This window comes from Wyeomyia smithii, chromosome 2, assembly GCF_029784165.1.
Source record: "Wyeomyia smithii strain HCP4-BCI-WySm-NY-G18 chromosome 2, ASM2978416v1, whole genome shotgun sequence".
NCBI classification, from domain to species: domain Eukaryota; kingdom Metazoa; phylum Arthropoda; class Insecta; order Diptera; family Culicidae; genus Wyeomyia; species Wyeomyia smithii.
Window position 1 is genome coordinate 102,261,460 of NC_073695.1, and position 15,067 is coordinate 102,276,526.

Below are 15,067 nucleotides of genomic sequence, written 5' to 3' on the forward strand. Positions count from 1 at the left end.
TACGACAATTTTCGTATTTTTTCAACCGTATACTGTACAGTGTCTGGTCCTGGCAAATATGCTAAAGTCAAGAGAAAGACAGAGTCCCATTTATCTCGTGCTGGACTTCAATTCCCGGTAGGTCGAATTCATTGCCTGCTGCGTAATGGAAATTATGCGGGTTGGTGCTGGAGTACCCTGTCCCAGCTGGTCTCGAGGTATGATGCTGGCCTAACAAGCTGGTTGGCGTAGGTTCGAGTCTCGGCTCGGGAGAGACTGTTAGTGTCAGTAGGATCGTACCTTGATGCAGAAATGATAGAATTGGCGAGGGGCGCTGCTGAGGCATTCCATAGAAAGTGAATAAAACTAAATATATTTTTAACATGTCATTTCCGATTTAGCTGGTTTATGTCAGTACAAAACCCGGAACATCAAGTTATGTGGTTAATAATAGAAAATATTTTTAGTGTCTAGACGGTTTGTTTGATCTTCGAGAAAGTTGTGGGTAGTAATTTTGTCCTTCAAAAAATATACAGGGGGAATAGGGGCATAATGAGCACCCTAACTTGGTTGCTGATTTAAGCATGGAAAACGACAAAAATTTTAAGCTGTCTTCTGTGCAAAACTTGAATTAACTATCTATAATTGAAGGTACACTATTCACAAATTAAAAAGTTAAAGGGTATGTGCTTGAGTGCACAAACGTAGGCTTGACGTGCGACTATTGTGGATGTAAAAATTTAATTCTGCCATAGACATAGTATATAACACACACCAAACGTACAAATACCAAACACAACAATCCATGAACACTTCACAAAAAACACATACACCTGTGATAAACCATAGCATACAAACTAATCGGAATATATATAGTTTGCTTGTCTTTCAGTTACGCGCACGACAAACGAAAGTTACTCAAATTGCCTTTTTCCCAAGCAAACTCTGAAGCTGAGGTACACTAAACTTTGTTATTTTTTTGTGGGTAGCAACGCAAACACTCCTGTTCTGACTACAAGCTACCTTTGCTTTTAGTCCTCCACTCACCTCCTCTCGACTGGTATGAAGCCAGTCGTAAGGAAACCATAGCTAACTGCGTCTTAACTAATATTCGGCACACGTGTTAAATTAGCACGTGGCTATAGGTTCTGATGCAGGTGCATCGACAAAAACCGCCAAAAACGTAATGAAGAGCGGAAGGCAATTTTAGGATGTAAGAAAGATATAGTATCAAAGATATCAAGCATGTAAATGAAATTTAAAGTTAGCCAAACCACTGTCGGTTGATTATGAACGTTATTTTATAGTTACATGTCCAATAAGTTCTGTAATGTCATGGCATTACCATCAAAATTAGGTTGTCAAGTGATGAAATAAGGCAGTACCTGTTGTAGTTCATTGAGGATATACTATGAAAAAGTCAAGGAAATAATGGGAATTATAAACCTTTTTGCTCAAGAAAAAAGGCAGTTTGGTTTTTTTTAAAGTGTGTAGCAATTTTTATATGCATTGAAATTGTAAATCTTTAATAGTACAGTTAATCGATAGCAAAAAGTTGACCGAAGACGTTAATAACGAACATTTTTAAAAAATTGAAGAAAACCGGCTGTAACTCGCCAAAGCCATTTTATGCAAAACATCATATCGAGTTTCAAGTTTAGCTTATGGCGCGTGATAAGCCGCACTTGAAATCTATCCAACTTTTTCCCATTACTCAAAGCTCTAACAAAATTTACAAAAATGTTCTCAAGAAGTTGTACTCAAAGATAAAGCAACATAATTTTTTTCGATATTTTTCAAACCAGAAAAGACATTCAACCTACACAAGACATGCTGCACATATAGTACCCCAAATTAATTCTTTAAGTATACTACGACATTCACGATGCACGGAGAAAGGGATAATTATTTTGCTGATACGTGAAAGATTTAGCTGTTTCAAAAAAACTTAGAGTATAAGATAAACCCATTCCCGACGAGAGACATTCAAACTTTGATTCAAGTTCAACAATTATACTTGAAAACTTTCACGATGAAATTATTCAGTAAGGTACAGATTGATCTTTAATTTGCAATACAGTTTGTGTTAATTATATTTATATTTGATGAGTAATAAGAGTTTGAAGTTCATTTTTTGAGGTAAAAACTGATTTCTCTCCGCCGGGATCGGGTTAAGCTGTTGTCCATTATTTTTTAACATTATGTAAAATCTGATCAACAGTTTTGATTTAAGATATTTTGATATATCGACGTAAAATTTTCAAAGTTTTAAAAATGAAACATAGGCTTATCTACTATCCTGCAAATGCGCTACAGTAAGCCAACTTTTTTTATTTTTTATCAAATAATATTTGTTTGCCTATGTAGAACAAGACGAAAACAAAGAAGTAGACCAAGGTGGTGGTGATGGGATGAGGATTGTTATGTTGTAACGCAACACTATAAAAGGTTTCTGTGATGGAACGCAGATGACAGATGTTCGCAGATGCAGTACTTCGTTATTCCAAGCTTTGCTATTGTTAATAACAAATTGCAGAGACAAAATTTGGCATGTGTGAATATTTTTTTGAGCAGTCCAGTATTTTTTCATTAGCAATGGTTTTTGTAAATTGTTTTTTTTTCAATCACTTTCACTTTTAGTTATTTTGTAAGTTTAGTTTGAATATAACATATGTAACATTAAACAAACGAGAAAATGAACTATTATTCAAGTTATGAAATTTAAAAAAAAATGAATCGTTAGAAAACATTTTTTGGAAAATAATCAAATAATGGAGAAAAAGTCTTTAGAGATTGGAGAAAACAGCTGTGCAGTGGATCCGTATAAGAAGCGAGATGCAGATTCGTTTTCGAGTAAGCAATCAATCCACGATCTACTGAACGAAGGATTTATCGCAGTTAGATAATTAATTGAGTTTTGAACCAGCGCTGGCCATCTGCATCGAATTGTCGATAGTGTCTTAGTTACATATTGAACTTCAACTCGATATTGAAAAAAAAAATTATTTTAGATTAAATATTAACTTTTATTTGTTCAAAATGCGTTTGAAAGTGGCTAGCCACTACGGGCCAACTAGTAGGAAAAATACACACACACACACACACGCTACTCACACACACACACACGCTACTCACACACACACACACACACGCTACTCACACACACACACACACACGCTACTTACACACACACACACGCTACTTACACACACACACACACACACATACACACGCTACTTACACACACACATACACACGCTACTTACACACACACACATACACACGCTACTCACACACACACACACATACATACGCTACTCACACACACACATACACACGCTAACGCTACTCAGACACACACACGTACATACGCTACTCACACACACACATACACACGCTAACGCTACTCAGACACACACACGTACATACGCTACTCACACACACACATACACACGCTAACGCTACTCAGACACACACACTTGGTATACGACATACTATACCTACACGAATTACTATCGGCAGCATCCAAACGGCCTCCATCCAAGTCTTCCAATGGTCCCTTCCAACGGCTTCCAATGGTCCCCAGTGCCGATCACGTCCAGTTTCGGGCTGTATTCCAACAACGATATTTGAATTAGATTACCACTGGTGGGGTCCAACTCAGATCGAAGGGAAGCCGAACTGACGCTTTGAGGGTCGACCAGGGAATGAGCTTCTCTCAACACGAAATATGCTTTTATAGTGTCACTTAGTCTGGGTAACTTGGATGATTGGGGAAAGAACCAATCACGTGGAAGCATTTCTGCTTTTTTTCTTCGTCGTTTACGTTGGGTGATGAATGCGATGCCAATTGGCTGGCATTGGTAGCCAATGACTGAATGCGTGAAATCATTTCGTCTATGTTTTTGAAGTCTGCGTTAGGGTAATATACCAATCGTATGAAAAATGTATGTGGATATTCGACCTTCAAACTTTCCCGCAATTTTCACGGAGCAATGAGAAAATGGTAACTGAAATAACCATGTTATACAAATCTTGTATGTTTTAGCCGAATTAGTTAAAGTTAACATGAGATTTTAGATGCATCTAAGCGACATACATTGCATAATATTTTGGATGGCCGTAATTCAATTGGTGTTGGCCCCTCTGCTTATAACAGATAGTTTGTAATTAGTTGAGTGTTGGCACAGAATCTCTACTAACCCCTGATGCCTATCTATAATAGGTATTCTACCGGAAAACTAGCACTGCCACAATTGAGTTTCAACATTCGAAAAATAACGCTGTAAATTTTTTTTTGTCACTCAAAAGAACTGTTGCAATTATTTCAGGAAATATCGCCAAAAAGGCTAATCAATGCTGTCGATCCCGGTATTTTTGCGAGACTCAAACTCAATTTGTTTACATAATATTTGCTTTTGTTAACAGTCACTCGAGCTGGAATAAAAATATTGTAAAATTGTTATAATAATTGTAATCGTATTTCTTTTCACAAAGCGTGACTTGTACATTGAAAATGGACGTTTAATGTTAACGTTCAGTTTCACTACGAAAGTCTTAATTATCTTCTCAATAATAAATGCTTCACCAAGAAATGTCAAACTTCTGAATCATATATGATAAGTTTATTGTGCAATAATAACATAAATTTAATGTCAACCGAAATTTTCCATTCTTTAGTAGATACAATGAACAATAAATCTTTCGTAGTGGAACCAAAATATACTAACCGAAACTACTGGGAGATTATAGGATCCACGCTCCGCTTTGGAATGCCGTGGGGTGCCAAACTCACTGGCACCGTAGGTAAGCTCCCACTTACAAATACACACTCATCTCATACGCAGAGTGCAAACATCATTCTGTTCTTTTCAGAATCCAATTTCCGGGGATTACGAAACGTTTGGGTCGTTGGGATGCCACCGGCCCGGCAAGTGGGGTGATACCCGTATTTTCGTTAAAAATCATCGAGAGGATAAAGTTCCTGTTCCGAGGGCTACCGTCACAAAGCACTAAACATTAAAGGCAGCCTAACCAGATTACGTTGACCCTACATACTTCTATACCCTCTGCTCTGATTTGGCACGTTTATTTGGCAGCCAACTGGAGCTGGAATGGCTTTCCACTTGTTCGTTTTAGCTGATGAAAACCCAAAAGCAAAGTCTTGCAATGCGTGCGATAGTGTGATAAATTTTTATTTCTTTTGACTTTTAGTCACAATGCGAGATTTGTCACGCTTCGGAGAAAATCCTCGAAGCACCATTATTCTTCCTTAATGCCGGATTTGTTCACTAACAAGATTTCTAATCTAGTGGTCGCATTTTCTTCTGCTTATTATACGTCATTAAAATATCCGCTTTTTTCTGTTCCCTTTCAGCTACGACATCAAACATGATACCATCAACAATTACGGTGACTACAACAGCGGCAACGGTGACGACGGTACCCTACCAGCCGACGCATCGAATGTCCGATCAGGATAGACCTCTCTTCGAGGCTCTAATAGCTGACGAGTACTCGGAGAATCCCCGACGTCGGCACGCTTGCACTGGCCGCTTTCTGACGATGCACAAGCGGCGCAGAAAGAAGCTCAACACACGCAGCCTCGTTCTGGATCAAGCTATTCTCGATGACATCCTACATGGCCAGGTGCAGTGCATTCTGGACCGAGTCGGCAACTGGCGCTTCAATGCTTTCACCCTGGAAACGGTCACTGGTGGTAAGTTGTTACAGAAAAGATATGTAATCATGTCAACTATGTAATTGTGGTGTATCTCTTCCAATAGGACGTTCACTGCCTGTTTTATGTGTTCATTTGTTCCATTGGTACGGCCTTTTGGACCACTTCAATCTAGACGTAGTTAGATTATGGAAATTGTTTAGTTTAATCGAAGAAGGTTACCATAGTACGAACCCGTATCACAATTCAATTCACGCGACTGACGTAACACAAGCAATGCACTGTTTCTTGCAAGAGAGACGCATCCTGGAGAATCTGAGTCCGTTGGAAATTATGGCGTCGTTGATCGGTGCCGTCACCCACGACCTGGACCATCCTGGTGTAAATCAACCGTTCTTGATAGCGACCTCCAACCACTTGGCGGCGCTGTACGAGAACACATCGGTGCTAGAAAATCATCACTGGCGATCGGCCGTCGGCTGTTTGCTGGAGAGTGGCGTAGCGGAGCAAATACAGGGCATTCGACCGGAACTGGAAAAGCAAATCAGCTCTCTAATCCTGGCGACTGATATCACCAGACAACAGGAATTCATTTCCAAATTCCGAGAGTATCTTGGCAGAGAAAGTCTCGACATGCGTGATAAGGAACATAGACACTTCATTTTGCAAATCGCACTGAAATGTGCGGATATTTCGAATCCCTGCCGGCCATGGGATATCAGTAAAAAGTGGAGTATGAAAGTATGCGAGGAGTTCTTCCGCCAAGGTGACTATGAAAGACAGCTCAATTTACCCGTAACTTCTTTATGTGATCGTCATTCAACGTCGGTGCCCAAAATCCAGACCGGGTTTTTCAAATTTGTTGTGACCCCTTTGATGGACGAATGGCATCGCTTTCTTAAGACAGATCTTTCTCATAATATGATGTATCATTTAAAATTCAACCAAAACCAGTGGGAAAGCAAACTGCAGGCAGAAATCAACGAAGAAACCCGAACAGAAATATCGGATGCTGAACTGCTTGAAGAAGAGGTGGCGGACGAGAGCGATGACCAGGACGAACCAGCATTGGATCTTTCGGATAGTTCGGAAGTGTTAATTCCGAATATCAGCAAGTTCGAACGTCGTGGTTCGCTTCAAATTCCTGGTTTTTGCAGTGCTCGAAATGAACGTCGATTTTCTGTGCCAGTACATAGCATACCGAAAATTGTGCTTCCCGCGCGAGACCACCGTGGTTCAAATCACCCACCAGAATCGATTCAGGAGAGCGACGAGCATAAGTTTGACAACGATTCGCTCTCTATATTCTCATCGGACAGTGACAGTCTGCATAGGGGAGCCCGTGGTTCATCTACCGGAAGTACGGCTGACCGTGAGCGTCCGTTGAGTGCTGAGAATCTTCTTCCAGACTGTAGTATCGCTTCAATGACCGATGGTGTATGTGGTGATCGATTGAATCTTGTGCTTCACGGTGCCGTTAGTGTAGGCAATACCGCAAATCTTCTCACCGTTGGAACTTCCAAGCATCTAATCAGACAACAAACCTTCCCACCGTTGCAACCATACATACGCACCCGTTACATGTCTTCACAAGCAGAGCTCGGTGCTTGTCCTGAGGCACTGCTCGAATCGAACTCCAGCAGCAGCTCTTCCAATTCCCACCCAGATGGAAACAGTGAATCTCGTGGCGTTTTAGTGGCTAAGAAGAAAGAAACTAGCAAGCGAGAAACGGATTCGTCCAGTTCCGTAGATAAGGCCAAAATTCCGAAGCTCTCTCTAGGCCAGAAGGAGAATCTCGACCCGTCGATGCTAAAACGAACCCTAAGCCGAAGGCGCGGTTCTGCACCGGTCACCGTCGCGTTACCACCGAAGCCAACCGATCCGGAACTCAACGTTCCATTCATCATCAAAGGCTGTGATCTACGGCGAGGTTCTGTGCCGGCCGAGTTTATCACCACCATGCGTAGGATTTTTCCTCCAACATTACAGTAATTTAACTTAATCAACTTTTCGTTCCTAATAGATACAAAAGACCAAACAAACGGTACCCAGCCGGAACCGCCCTCGTTGCCGAACAACATCGGTCCGGTCTACAATACCCAGCGACGCGGGTCGGTTCCCTGCGAAGGCTCCAACAGTGTTGTGATCCGTAGTAGCTTTAGCATCAAGCGACGCAGTGCGAAGAAAGCCCTCCGGCGACGTTCATCCGGTGGGGCTGAGATCCTCAGCCCAATTCTTTCGGAGGATGCAACGCCCGGCAGCAGCTCAGCATCGTCGACCGCCTGGCAGCGGTTCAAACGGCGTACCGATACCGATAATCTTCTGTCCCGGCGGCGTGGATCGCTGCCGGTTGAGGTGCTTACGATCGGATATTCAGGTAAGTTGCAATTATTTTTACTGTATAACAACAAAGAAATAGATAATACTGATAAACGCAGGTTTTGACGTTGAGCTCAAACTTTTTGAAAAAAGTGAAAGACAGCTTCTTAACCATTCCTGTGATTTTTGGTGCACCTAAAGAAAATAACTTTTTCAGAGACTTAAATGGGGTTTCCAACGTAGCCTACGTTAAAGCGACGAACCCGACAACCAATTATTCTACGTCAAATTGACGCACTTCTAACCAACCTAGGGGCACCAAAATTCAAAGGAATGTTTAAAAAGCTATAATCTTTCTTGGACAGTTATTTGGAGCTTTGCGGCCAATTGTTTGTCGACCAGTTTTCTTAGGACCGTTTCTCTTGAAAATCATACTTTGATTGATTAAAAATCATTCATTGATTCGAAACTTCATACGCTATTATAGAGAGTAGGTCAAGCATATTTTTTGGAATTCAATCGTTTTATAGTAGTTCATCATACTCTGTTGTTCTGTAACATAATTCACAATTTATTCATTCCACAATTTAATCATTCACCCGGCAAACTTCTAATAAAATAACATTCCAAATTCATTGATTCCTTGCGATGTGTTTATAGTCTGCAAATGCACGACGAATCAGCTATAGGTTATGATCAAAGTCAAGAGTCAAATCGTTTGAAATGATTGGTTTTATCGGAATGATAACATCCTCGACTTTTGGCTTCTGTACATCACCTTTATTCTGAATAAATTCTTATTGGGTGGTATTCGGTCATTTTCAGCTGTTTTTCTGGCATCAATTTGACACCGGAAATACCCATATTGGGTGGTACTCAGTCTCGATTACGGAAATATTCATATTGAGTATTATTCGGTCATTTTCAGTGTTTCCCAGAAGTTCATAATGGTGTCTGAGTTCAATATTCAGCTCCTTGCGTCATTTTGGTTCCGGAGATACTCATATTGGGAGGTATTTGTCACTTTAGACTGTTTTCCAGAAACCGGAAGTCGTCATCTTGGACCTCACAATGGCATGTGAAATATATTTCTGTCCTCTGGGCGTCATTCTAGTTCCGGAAACATTCATATTGAATGGTATTTGGTCATTTTCGGCAGTTTGCCAGACACCGGAAGTCGCCATCTTTGAATTCAAAATGGTGTCTGTGATCGATTTTTAGCTTCTGTGCATCATTCTGGTTCCGAAGATACCCATATTGGATGAAAATCGGCCATTTGGGCTATTTTCCAGAATCCGGAAGTTGCCATCTTACGATTAAAAATGTTGTCTGAGGTCGATTTGTGGTTCCGGTGCATCATTACGATTTCGGAAATACCCATATTGGGTGATATTCGGTCACTTTCCGCTGTTTTTCAGAACCCGGGAGTCGCCATCTTGGATTTCAAAATGGCATTTGGAGACACTTTCTGGCCTCTGAGCGTCATTCTGGTTGGAAAAACATCCAGAAACATTTGAATGGTATTTTGTCAGAAACCGGAAGTCCAAAATGGTGTCTATGATTGATTTCAGCTCCTGTGTATCATTCTAAATCCGGATATTATTATATTGAGTGGAAATCGGCAACTTTTGGCTGTTCTCCGGAAACCGGAAGTTGCCATCTTACATTTCAAAATATTGTTTGAGGTCGATTTGTGGTTTCAGTGCATCATTACGATTTCAGAAATACCCATATAGGGTGGTATTCGGTCACTTCCCGCTGTTTTCAAAAACCAGAAGCCGCCATCTTGGATTTCAAAATGGTATTTGGAGACATTTTCTGGCCTCTGGGCATCATCCTGGTTTCGGAAACACCAATATTAGAAACCGGAAGTTTCCATCCTAAATTAAGGAATGGCGTCTGGAGTCGAGTTTTGGCTCCTGTACGATCATTTTAGGCTGTTTTGCGTAAAACCATGTTGAAATATCTGTTTAATTTGTATGGGAGACCTCCCTCCCCTTCCAGACTACAGAGAAGTGTTAAACCACCATAGAAATTTGTGTTTAATTTGTACAAGAGCCCTCCCATCCAGAAGTAAAAGGTGTATCGAACCACCATGAAAATATTTATTGCTCTCCAAAACCTAACATGCAAAATTTAGTTCTATTTACTGGATTTGTACTTGAGTTGTGAAGAAATTTGATTTTCGTTTGTATGAACCCGCTTCTTCATAAGAGGAAGGGGTGTCGAACCGCCATGAAAATTTTTCTTGCTCTCAAAAACCTCAACATGTCAAATTTGGTTCCATTTACTTGATAATTTCTCAAAATGTGCAGAAATTTGTGTTTCATATATAGGAAACCCCTCCCTTCCAGAAGAGGGATAGGTTTCAAACTATTATGGACATATTTGTTACCTCTAAAAAGATTCACATGCCAAATTTGATTACATTTAGTTGGTTAGTTTTCGGGATGTGCAGAAATTTGTGTTTCATTTGTATGGGACCCTTCCAGAAGATGGAGGGGTCTCGAACTATCGTAGTCTCCTTTCTCGGCCCCTAAATTCCCTATGTACAAAATTTCACGCCGATCGGTTCAGTAGTTTCCAAGCCTAACTATATGGATCAGACAGACAGGCAGACAGACAAAGCTGCATTTTTATATGTTTAGATGTTTAGATACTCCATGTTATTTGATCACGCTGAACTGCACTTAATTCTGCTCGATTTTATTATATGAGAAAAATGCTTTTTTCATCATTTCACACATCTTTTTGTCTAGAAACTCGAATTTGTTGTGATCCAAAAAGTATTAGTTTAAAAAACAGTTTTAGTCTCTCTCTTTTATAAAATTTTGTATGCCGCCATCTTACATTTTCATTCCGCGTCGAACACTCGACAGAAACGGACGTGCAAAGTGGTCGTTCTATTACAATCCGGTCCGTGTGTACGAATAGCCAAACAAAAGAGTGTATTATTCAAGGCCATCAGTTGACAGTCGAGTCCGTGTCGCTGTGCTGAGTGATCTCACACCCGGCTCACTGCTGGTGGCTGTATTGGTGCTGCTGTACTGGTGCTGCTGGCTGCTTTGTGTGCAGCTTCGAACGATCGGACAACCACTGCTGAAAGGAAGAAGTAAAGAGGTACGTGTTCTTGTCGGCGCTAGTTCGCTAGTGCGCTACATTTAGCGCGATGGATATAGATCCCTCGCCTCCCGTGCCACCATCCCCGAACCCCCCTGACCCTGACCCTTCTGTTACCCCCTCCCCTGTTCATTCTCCAGTCCCCCCTCGCCCCAGGCTTTACCCGGACGGATCTCAACAGGGCAGCTATACTGTTTATTTTCGTCCAAAGGCAGGAGTGAATTCAAAGCGATTAAACATACTGCAAATTTCAAAAGACCTGACGAAGGGGTACAAGGCCGTGACTGAAATTTCCAAGGTCCGACCTAACAAGCTCCGTGTCGTGGTCAGTGATCTGGCACAGGCCAATGCTATCGCTTGCTCTGAGCTCTTCACACGCGAGTATCGCGTTTACATACCCGCACGAGACGTGGAGATCGACGGTGTCATAACCGATTCGAGTCTGTCTGTCGAGTGTATCCTAAAAAGCGCAACAGGTTGCTTCAAAAATACCGAAACACAGGCAAAGATTTTGGATTGTAAGCAATTGCGGTCCATGTCTCTCGTCGGCGGTAAAAAAGTTTACACTCCGTCAGACTCGTTTCGCGTTACGTTTGCCGGATCTGCACTCCCTAGCCACGTCTCGATCGACCGGGTTCGTCTGCCTGTGCGATTGTATGTACCCCGTGTTATGAATTGCACCAATTGCAAGCAGTTAGGCCACACAGCTGCCTACTGCTGCAATAAGGCACGATGTAGCAAGTGTGGGGAGACTCATGCGGAAGATTCTTGCAGTGTTAATGTTGAAAAATGTATTCACTGTGGGGAAAACCAGCATGAGCTCTCCACATGCCCGGTGTACATGCAGCGCAGAGATAAAATCAAGCGGTCACTTAAGGAGCGTTCAAAGCGTTCTTACGCTGAGATGCTGAAGAAGACCGTGACCACTTCTACCATAACATCGAACCCCTTTGATCTGTTGCCCCCCGATGAAACCGATTCTGACGATTCATCAGCCAATCCTGGGGAGTCTAGGAAGAGGAAAAATGTTTCTTCTCCTAAACTTCCCCGTAAAGGTCCTAAGATTTCCCAAAGTGTAATGAAAAGTACGAACAAACCAAACAGTGCTGCGGAAAAACCGAAGCAAACTCCTCCTGGGCTTGCAAATTTAAAGTCCCAGAAGGAGTTCCCAGCACTGCCAGGAACATCTAAAACCCCAGTTGTTCCTTTTGCACATCCAGTTGATGAAACAAACTCTGGATTAGTGAAATTTTCTGACATTGTGGACTGGATTTTTGAAAATTTCAATATACCCGATCCAATTAAAATTTTTCTTACAGCATTCCTCCCAACAGTTAGATCATTTTTGAAGCAGTTGACTGCCCAATGGCCCCTCCTTGCAGCGATTGTATCCTTCGATGCCTAATTCAACTGCGTATATGAAGGATTCTATCTCTGTCTTACAGTGGAATTGTAGAAGTATTTTACCAAAAATTGATTCGTTTAAAGTTTTGATAAATAAAAACAAATGCGATGCATTTTCCCTTTGTGAAACTTGGCTTACTTCAAATATTGATCTCAACTTCCATGATTTTAATATTATTCGCCTTGATCGAGACACCCCATATGGAGGAGTACTTTTAGGGATTAAAAAGTGCTATTCTTTCTATCGTATTAACCTCCCCTTGATTCCAGGCATCGAAGTTGTCGCATGTCAAATGACAATACAAGGTAAAGAGCTTTGTATTGCCTCAATATATATTCCTCCCAGAGCACAGGTTGGGCAACGGCTGCTCTTTGATTTAATAGAACTTCTTCCCTCGCCACGTTTGATTTTGGGAGACTTCAACTCTCATGGCGTGGTTTGGGGTTCCCCATACAATGATAACCGCTCCTGTTTAATCTATAACCTTTGCGATGACTTCGACATGACTATTTTAAACAACGGTGAAATGACACGTATCCCGAAACCTCCAGCGCGCCCAAGCGCTTTGGATCTATCCTTATGTTCGACGTCGCTACGGTTGGATTGCACATGGAAGGTAATCCTTGATCCTCACGGTAGCGACCATTTGCCTATTCTTATTTCAATTAATGACGGGTCGACTCGCATGCGACCAATTGACATTCCGTATGACCTCACACGGAATGTCGATTGGAAGTTATACGAGGAAATGATTTCAAAAGCGGTCGAGTCGATTCAACATCATCCACCACTTGAAGAATACAACCTCCTCGCGGGCTTGATTCTCGACGCCGCGTTGCAAGCCCAAACGAAGAAATATCCCGGCGTAACGATCAAAGAACGGCCTCCCACTCCGTGGTGGGACCAAGAGTGCTCCGATGTCTACACGCAAAGATCCGACGCGTTTAAGGCCTACCAGAAGGGAGGTATACCTGGCGACTATTTACGGTATTCGGAGCTTAATACCAAGCTTAAAAGTTTGGCTAAAGCAAAGAAACGCGGATATTGGCGTCGGTTCGTGAACGAGACGTCGAGGGAGACATCGATGAGCACTCTTTGGAACACAGCCCGAAGAATGCGGAATCGCGTAATGGTCAACGAAAGCGAGGAGTCTTCAAGCCGGTGGATATTTGATTTTGCCAGGAAAGTATGTCCGGACTCTGTTCCTGAGCAAAACATTGTTCGCGATGCGTCTCCGGGCCACGACGCGATAGAATCACCTTTTACGATGGCAGAATTTTCAGTTGCCCTCCTGTCCTGTAACAATAACGCGCCTGGGTTAGATAGAATCAAATTCAACTTGTTGAAGAATCTACCCGGCAATGCCAAGAGGTGCTTGTTGAACTTGTTCAATAAGTTCCTGGAGCAAAACATTGTACCGCAGGATTGGAGGCAAGTGAAGGTGATCGCCATCCAAAAACCAGGGAAACCAGCTTCTGATCACAACTCTTATAGGCCGATTGCAATGCTATCCTGTATCCGGAAATTGATGGAAAAAATGATACTCCGTCGTTTAGACCATTGGGTCGAATCAAATGGTCTACTATCAGATACTCAATTTGGCTTCCGCCGTGCCAAAGGGACGAATGATTGTCTTGCGTTGCTTTCAACAGATATTCAGCTGGCGTATGCTCGCAAAGAACAAATGGCGTCTGCGTTCTTGGACATTAAGGGGGCTTTTGATTCCGTTTCTATTGACATTCTTTCGGGTAAACTTCACCGACAAGGATTTTCTCCAATTTTGAACAATTTTTTGCACAATTTGTTGTCCGAAAAGCACATGCATTTTACGCACGGCGATTTGGCAACTTTTCGCATTAGCTACATGGGTCTTCCCCAGGGCTCATGTTTAAGCCCCCTTTTTTACAACTTTTATGTAAATGACATCAACGAATGTCTGGCAAATTCATGCACGATAAGACAACTTGCAGACGACAGTGTAATCTCTGTTACAGGAGCCAAAGCTGCCGATTTTCAAGGACCATTGCAAGATACCTTGGACAATTTGTCTGCTTGGGCTTTACAGCTAGGTATCGAATTCTCTCCGGAGAAGACTGAGATAGTAGTTTTTTCTAGGAAGCATGAACCTGCTCAGCTTCAAACACAATTAATGGGTAAAACGATTTCTCAGGTTTTGGTACACAAATATCTTGGTGTCTGGTTCGACTCTAAAAGCACCTGGGGTTGTCACGTGAGGTATCTGATGAAAAAATGTCAACAAAGAGTGAATTTTCTTCGTACAATAACCGGACAATGGTGGGGAGCCCACCCAGGAGACCTTATAAGGCTTTACCAAACAACGATACTGTCTGTTATTGAGTACGGGTGTTTCTGCTTCCGCTCCGCAGCAAACACACATTTGATCAAACTGGAGCGAATACAATATCGGTGTTTGCGTATCGCCTTGGGTTGCATGCAATCGACCCATACGATGAGTTTGGAGATCTTAGCTGGAGTACTACCATTGAAAAACCGCTTCTGGAGCCTGTCTTCTTGTATTCTAATCAAATGTGAGGTTTTGAACC

General features: G+C 41.9%; 1 protein-coding gene across 6 annotated transcripts in view; it reads left to right on the forward strand.

Annotated features, from left to right (window-relative positions):
• The window catches only part of LOC129724022 (cAMP-specific 3',5'-cyclic phosphodiesterase 4A-like), a 477,938-nt gene that overhangs the window by 439,957 nt on the left and 22,914 nt on the right, over positions 1 to 15,067 (forward strand). For all 6 annotated transcript variants that reach the window (XM_055678608.1, XM_055678606.1, XM_055678605.1 and 3 more), the window contains 3 exons: positions 5,357 to 5,698; positions 5,766 to 7,622; positions 7,683 to 8,036. In XM_055678608.1, coding sequence (XP_055534583.1) covers positions 5,357 to 5,698; positions 5,766 to 7,622; positions 7,683 to 8,036 — 2,553 coding nt within the window. The remainder of the gene's footprint in view (positions 1 to 5,356; positions 5,699 to 5,765; positions 7,623 to 7,682; positions 8,037 to 15,067) is intronic.